Genomic DNA, 7,826 nt, shown 5'->3' with positions numbered 1-7,826 from the left:
TTCAAAAGAAAAAAAAGTAACATCTCATATGGTTACAAATTCCCTAGGTGGCGCTTCGAAGAATAAAGAAATTGTAACTCTATAATAAAAATGTAAAAACACTTGATAAAGAAAATCATGACCCATAAAATTTTCCCCAATATCTTGTATTATTAATGATAAATTGTCCAGACATTAGCTATTTTATCTCAAGAGTACACATTGATATCAGTGCATAAAAACATACTTGTCCCTGATTATACTAATGGTAGATTTTCTCAATAAACTTTATATTTAGGTTCGAACCCTCAAATCAGTAAAGGCACCTTAATTGTAATGCCCATAACCAACAACGATTCCTACAGAGAAGATAAAACAAAGTGGGATGTGCGACTACAGAGTCGTGATCGTTCTAAGATAACTCTCCAAGTGCACGTTCCGGCTTCCGTGGGAGTTGGGATTTGGAAGATGAAAGTTACTTCACAATTGAAGTCAAAAGATGATGAACCAGTCTCTTCCCCGGAAACGTATGAATGCAAGGAGAACATTTATGTTCTGTTTAACCCATGGAGCAAAGGTGAGGTTAAGAGTAAAAATATTCTTCATTAAACCTATGTTTTACAAAGTGAATTTTCTGATGAAATAAAAGTGCTAAGAATACTAACGAGACATAATTTTTTTCTTGGTCAACAGATGACTCTGTCTACATGCAAGATGATAAAATGAAAAAAGAATACGTTTTGAATGACGTGGGAAAGATTTATGTAGGCTCCTTTAACTACCCAAATGGAAGACAGTGGATTTTTGGGCAGGTAATAAATGTTTAATAAGTTGAATAAAACTGACATTTCTCTCATGTTTGATTGAGTCTGAATAATAAACTTTAAGTCTTTTCAAAAATACTTCATATTTCATGTCAGGTTCTAAACAGATCTACAGCACAAGTCTATCAATTCAAATATTATCGATAAGTGGAGTATATTTTATATTTCAGTTTAAAGACTCGGTCCTTCCGGCTTGCATGTTTCTTTTGGAACGTTCTCGTCTTGATTACAGTGCCAGGACTAATCCAGTCAAAGTAGCCCGTGCTGTGTCGGCAATGGTAAGATTTCTTTGAGTTAGGAAATATTCATTATGAGTATTACCTAATATTATCTTAATATAAATACATTCGCTTTTCCACATTAATAACATTGAGATGTGTACTTTTTTCACTTCTTTGTGTCAGGAAATCATTTGTAACAGTACAATAATTGTTTTCACGAACTTCAGTGACTAAGTTCGATTGATGTTTATATTTCAAGACTTACTATACATTGTACATGTAGCTAATAGTTCATGTAATAAATGCATGATCGGAAATGATCTTTTTACTTTTGTTTGGATTAAAGGTAAACAGCCTTAACGACAACGGTGTGCTAATAGGTAGATGGCATGAGCCTTATGATGATGGTGTCGCCCCCTGGAAGTGGACTGGAAGTGCTGCCATCTTAGAAAAGTTCATGAAAAACGGAGGAGATCCAGTGAAATATGGACAGTGCTGGGTATTTGCTGGTGTATGCAATACCGGTAGGCGTCGCATTTGTCTGCCTTTATGATCTGAAAACTAACTTTTATTAGCTAGATGTGGCAAAATGCAGATTGATTATTTCTTTGAATATCATACAGCTGTCATCATCAAATTAAATCGAAAAATCAGTAATGTAAAAATCATTACTTTACTGAAAGAAATTATGAACACCCAAAGTTATTTGTGTGACAATAAATATAACAACTTATTATAATAAATTTGTACAAAAAATATTCATTAACTTTATCTTTAGTAAACATTTCAAGAAAATGTAAGCATAACGTATGAAGGCATACACGCTTCATTAGATTAATTTTTTATTTGTTTGTTGTATATGTTAATAAAAACTAGTTATTTCTGTTTTTGATTAATAGATCAAATTAAAATGAATGAAACCACTGTATAATCTTATCAAAATACAAATTCTGAAACACTTATTAACTTTAATCTTTAACAGAGCTGAAACAAAGTTCGAAATTGGCCGACAGGGGAAGTCCCAAGGCTCGGCAAACTATAATGATAAAACTCACAATAAATGTTTGCTAAAGCACTTTAGCAACCGACAAAATTGTAGTAAGTAAAGTTCCATGTTATACAGTAAATATTACAACAATAACTTGCACTATTAAAATCACTATATTACTTCCGTTTATCGCTATTATTAAGATATTCTTAGGCATGTAGTGGTATTAACTGGAGGTGTTAAGACACTGAAATATCTATCATAAATTTGTGTGAATGATGATGCAGATGCCACATTAACCATTGACAAACTTTTTAACGAAAGAGGAGATCAAATGTCCGGAGGAACAAATGATTCAATATGGTATTTAAATTTTTATGTTCTTTTACTGCTATAATATTGTTCTAAAGAACTGTTTATTAATGACCTGTTAAGATAAGATATAATTTCTAACCGCTTTAGTTTAGGTTTATATCGAGTTCATATATTACTATTTCTTGTACATATTACTTCATATACAATTTTAGAAAATATGACCCTTAAACTCTTAAAAATTAGAGCAAAAGAGCATATTATAAAAGCATGTTTATATTTATCTTAATGATCTAAACATCCTTTAACAATCGATCACCAATCATGTTAAACAAATGTGTTATTCTGTATGGAGTTGTAAATGAGTTTAGGGGGAGGATCAAATCAATGTGTTAAACATGGTTTATGTATTTTATAAATAACTCTTTATTCTGTGGTTAGTTAAACAGTATTTGTTTTTACCAAAGAATAAAACTCGAATACGGGTCTAAGTGCTGTGTTAACGAAATATAAAAAGGTAAGCTTTAATTAAATATCAAGGTATCACAGTACGAAACTCAATTACTTTCTTTAGTTAACTTCGAATTAAAAACAGAGGGAGATTTATTAACTTACTCGGCAACTCGTGTTTCAGGAACTTCCATGTATGGAATGAGTGTTGGATGGCAAGAGCTGACCTTCCTGTAGGCTACGGAGGATGGCAAATTGTTGACGCCACTCCACAGGAAACCAGCGAAGGTATATACAAATTATATTTTCTCTGCAAGTGTATTAACATGCATTTATGTATGTATGAGTATATGTAGATATTTATATTTATCAAAACACGCAAATTCAAAAGTATGGCCCTCCAGTGGCACAGCGGTATGTCTGGGCAGAGCACAGATAGCCCATTGTGTAGTTTGGTGCTTAATCACAAACAAACAATCAAAAGTATGAGGGTCGTTCATCAACTAATTTATTGCTGTATAAAGTAAACGATTATGATCATCATAGATTCCTTTCGGAAAACATTTACTTATTTACAAAATATACACCTGAGGTAAACTGTCTTTTATGTAATGACTCGTGGTCTTGATTTTGTAATTCAATATTAAACTCAGTTCAAGCAAGATTCATAGTTTCAGAGTTAAAAAAATGTAAGTGAATGTGACAAATTACTTTTTAGTTTTAAGTTCTGGGAATGTAATGAGAGATATGTTTTTTATATATTCATCCAGGTATATATCAGTTAGGCCCAGCACCTCAACTAGCCGTGAAAAGAGGGGAAGTTGGATACAGGTACGACGTCCCTTTCGTCTTCGCTGAAGTCAATGCAGACATCGTGTACTGGCAGAAAGACCGAAAAGCGGAAACTGGCTGGAAAAAAATGAAAACAAACACTAGACAGTACGTATTTTTAAACGTTACGTTTACGGATTCTTGTGGCGAGTTGTGGGCTAGGCATAGCCTAATGATTAGCATGTAGGGCTGCGTATCAAGGGTCCGTACATCATATTCTCAGCTGTAAGCGCGTTATAAGAGTGACAGTGGATAAAGAACTTGCAGCGGCTGATACTGCTGTTTGGCTTCTTTTCCTCTGACCGATAGTTCAAACTCAGGGACGGGTATACCTGAATAATGGGGTCTCCTTGTTTAGTATCATTGCGTACCTAGTTTCTCTCGTACAACTTTTTTTAAACCCACTGTGTAGCTTTGCACTACAAACAAAACAAACGAACTTTCCATTAGATAAGTGTTTAAAATGAATGACGTCAGTTCATTTTTATAAACATAAACTCATTACTTACCTTCTTTGTTTTTATACTCGTAAGTGATATCCTCAGCATCCTTGTTTCCAAAATCATCATCAACCCCAGCTTTCTTGGTAAGTATAAGACGGCCAACGCTATGATTTTAGAAGAAAAAAGTTAAATAGATTCGTATTGACTTTGAAGCACGCTAATTCTCAAATGAACCAAGTTAGAATTGTAGAATTAAACTTAAGAAGAAACAGAAATGATGTAACGCCTCTCAATAATTCGTTAATAACGGATATAGCATTGAATATTTATGTCAACTAATAAACACCCATATTCTAAGCAATAATTGAAACTAGGCGTAATATCAAATTCCACCATTTTTTAATTACGTTCATTAGGAATTGATCTTTGAGATATAACATAATAGAAGAAATGTTTATCTGGTCGGACATATTTTTATGCTGTATATAGTCCAGTTTAGGGAAAGAAGTGTGCTTTAAATAGATAAGATAACGAGGTATTTTTTAACTAAAGTGTCATCGTGTTCAAAAACATGAACAAGTTCTCAAGAACCATAATTTTCAACCTGAATGGCACCTTATCGGTCCCTGCAGGACACAAATGAAATATTAAACCCAAACTAGTTTTTTCTGGGCAAAAATATTTTATAATGAAGAGAGAATGTCTGTACTGAACGCTACCAACAACGATATCGTGAGACACAGATTCGATCGACCTGTTGAAAAAGAAGACGTTTCTTTCGAGCTGTTGGAGAGTAAGAAAGTGATGATTGGGCAGTCATTCGATGTAACAATGAAGATTAAGAATCTGAGTAGCAAGCCCAGAACAGTGTCAGCCATATTGTCAGCCAGCAGCGTTTACTACACTGGAATTACGGCTAAAAAGTTAAAACGAAAGAGCGATAAATTAATCCTTCAACCTCAGCAAGGTACGTTTACATCGTCTAAATTCACCTTTCTTGCATCCATATGACTGTCACTGATTAAAAAATGTGAGCTGTTTATAAAAATTCTGAAGAACCTGATTATTATATGTAAGGTAATTATAAACCGTGCAGGTGTTGGTGTTTAAGAATTAAATATTATTTCAAATTAGACTTTCGAGAATACTATAAATGCTTAATATGAAATTGTAATATTTGTTCAATAAACCAAGTTTCATAGTGAAGTTTAACAGAGCTGTACTTAAAATGATAAACACTGTTGTACCAATCCAACAGAGCTGTTCTTGAATTGATCAACACTGTTGTTTTTAACTGGGGTTCTTCTACCATTGTAATAATTTTGTTGCATTATGTAAAGTAAAAATGATGAAGAAACCGCAGATACGGATTAGCAATATTTATTTTTAAAAACCTGAATTTTGCTCAGAATAAATTCATTATCTAGTGTCGTTACAATAAAGAGGTTAAAAATACACGCGTATCACATGAATTTAACTTTCAATATACATCAAGAACTAGGTTTAGAGTAAACCGTAACAACTCTTTGTAAGTGTCATAGTCATTCGTTCCCTATGGAAATTTATATTTAATATATTAACTATTTATCTTCAATTTACAGAGGAACTTCTTTCCATTAAATTGAGCTCAAGCGAATACCTAGAGAAACTGGTGGATTACGCCATGATAAAAATCTACGCTTTGGCCACAGTGATGGAAACGCAGCAAGCTTGGTCTGGTGAGGACGATTTCGTACTGGACAAACCGAAGTTGAGTCTTGAGGTAAGTTCAGATATAAACAATACCAAGTCTCTTCTTGAACTTATAACGGTAGAAACTAAAGATTCGGTAACTTATACTAAAATACATGATAAAACCTCGTTAATGAAATGTACTCTTCTTATTCTTCAACTCAGGTCCACGGAACTCCTGAGGTTGGAAAACCATTTGAGTTAGTTATCAGTTTCCAAAACCCACTTAAACGTATTCTGGATGATTGTGTATTCAATATTGAAGGGCCGGGACTTGCAGGGCCGTATCATTCAAAGTTCAGGTGAGGAAAATGTGCAGTCTTGTGTCATAAAATAAATTAAATATATGACTGAATTTGATTTTAAACAAAATGTTTTTAAAACTGTCCGTGTTTAAGGAACCAAAGAATGTCATTCGTCTTTGTTTTATAATAAGTGCAAATTAATGCTATAACGATTGTAAAATAAACAAATTCAGCGTGAGAGACGTTGATAAATAAGAGAAATGATTAAAATCCGTGTAAGAAAAGAAAACTATCCTTCTGAGCACAACATTTGTTTCTTATACAGTGATTTTAGTCTTTCTTATAATATAATTTAGGCAGAATCTTAGTTTAGAAACCACTTAGATGTAATTTACGATCTAGTTTAGTTGAACAACACTCGATTAGAGACTAGTTATAATTAATTTTCTAGTTTAACATCGAATCCTAATAATGTTGCCTGTTTAACAACATCTAAAACAATGCAAACAGGATATAATTTTTTGTGGCTTTCTAAATTTGAGAATAGTATGGTTATATTATGTTGTTCTCATAAGAGAAATTTGTATCTTTATAGGGATATCAAACCAGGAGAAACTATAACTCATAGCGAAAAACTCGTCCCGCAGCAGCCTGGCTCTAAGAAAATATTCGTCACTTTCAGCTCTCGGCAGCTCATCCAGCTTATGGGATCAAAGCATATTGAGGTGATCCCAAAATCCGATCCAAGCCACAACGAGATTTTATGAGTTCTATCCTGAATTACTCTTTGGGATACACGAACGGCGTTGTAAACTTTACATTATTGAATTGTATTGATTCATTAATATACTCTTATTTCTATGTAACTTATAAATTGCAGGGATCACTTTTTATTTATTTTTTCCTGCTTTTTAATTTCAATACTGTATGATACAGTATTTCTTGGATTGTTTCATATATCTTTTGGAAGTCTTGAAGGTTAATGTTATACTTATACCACTTACGTTTAACGATGGAGCAATTCTAACTTAAAATATGATTTTACATGTTTACTGCTTGGATTGCATATTTGTTTCCATCCAAACACTTAATATCTATTTCTTATTTTTCAAATTACGTATATATTTATTTATTTATATATTTATTTATTTATATCCCGATTATACTTGTAAGCTGGCGAAGCATTATTATAATAAGTTATACCTGTCATAGGACATTAGTAATAATATCTAATAGTAATAATTAGGATCACATTCATAATATTAATGTCTTATGACAAGTATAATTATTTCACTACTGGTTGAAAATCATTCTTGTACACTTTGATAATAACGATTTCATTGTGAATTAAACGTTTGTTAAATAAAATCAAATGAATATAGTATCTTTCTGAATTAATTCGTGAAGGCTTGTGTGCCATTAAGTATGTACACTTCTAGCGTTAATTTCTTGTGAGGACCACAAAGAAAACTGAATAATAGAAAAACATTTTAATGAAAATTGCCAAGACATGTCATGATTCGATAACATGAGAAGCGAGTTGTGCTGGTGTAATCAAATAACGATTTTAATTTCAAGATCTAATCACGTTAAAGCACGAGAAAAACTCCACTTTAAATATAACTCTAAAACTTTGCTTCATGTCTATATTTAACTATTGGTATAATATTTAAAATTAATAATAATTTCTAGTTACTTACTTTTTAAAAAAGGAAATAACACTGTTTGACAAGAAAACGTAAGGTATATATATTTATAGTTCACAATAAATACGGTTAATAACAATAGTCTTTTTCAATGAG

At 32.3% G+C, this 7,826-nt stretch overlaps 1 protein-coding gene across 1 annotated transcript; it reads left to right on the top strand.

Annotated features, from left to right (window-relative positions):
* Positions 1-264: 264 nt before the first annotated feature.
* On the top strand, positions 265-7,405 carry LOC106465215 (hemocyte protein-glutamine gamma-glutamyltransferase-like; the record flags this gene model as incomplete). The annotated part of the gene is made up of 11 exons (XM_022393067.1): positions 265-556; positions 673-791; positions 974-1,081; positions 1,371-1,567; positions 2,280-2,375; positions 2,959-3,062; positions 3,545-3,788; positions 4,711-5,015; positions 5,650-5,810; positions 5,945-6,081; positions 6,620-7,405. Coding segments are annotated over 11 exons (1,935 nt in total), but the record flags the coding sequence as incomplete, so codon positions are not given.
* Between the last annotated feature and the right edge of the window lie 421 nt (positions 7,406-7,826).

The sequence above is a fragment of the Limulus polyphemus genome, unplaced genomic scaffold (genome assembly GCF_000517525.1).
Source record: "Limulus polyphemus unplaced genomic scaffold, Limulus_polyphemus-2.1.2 Scaffold1872, whole genome shotgun sequence".
Classification (NCBI taxonomy): Eukaryota; Metazoa; Arthropoda; class Merostomata; order Xiphosura; family Limulidae; genus Limulus; species Limulus polyphemus.
This window is presented reverse-complemented; position numbering and strand designations above follow the sequence as displayed.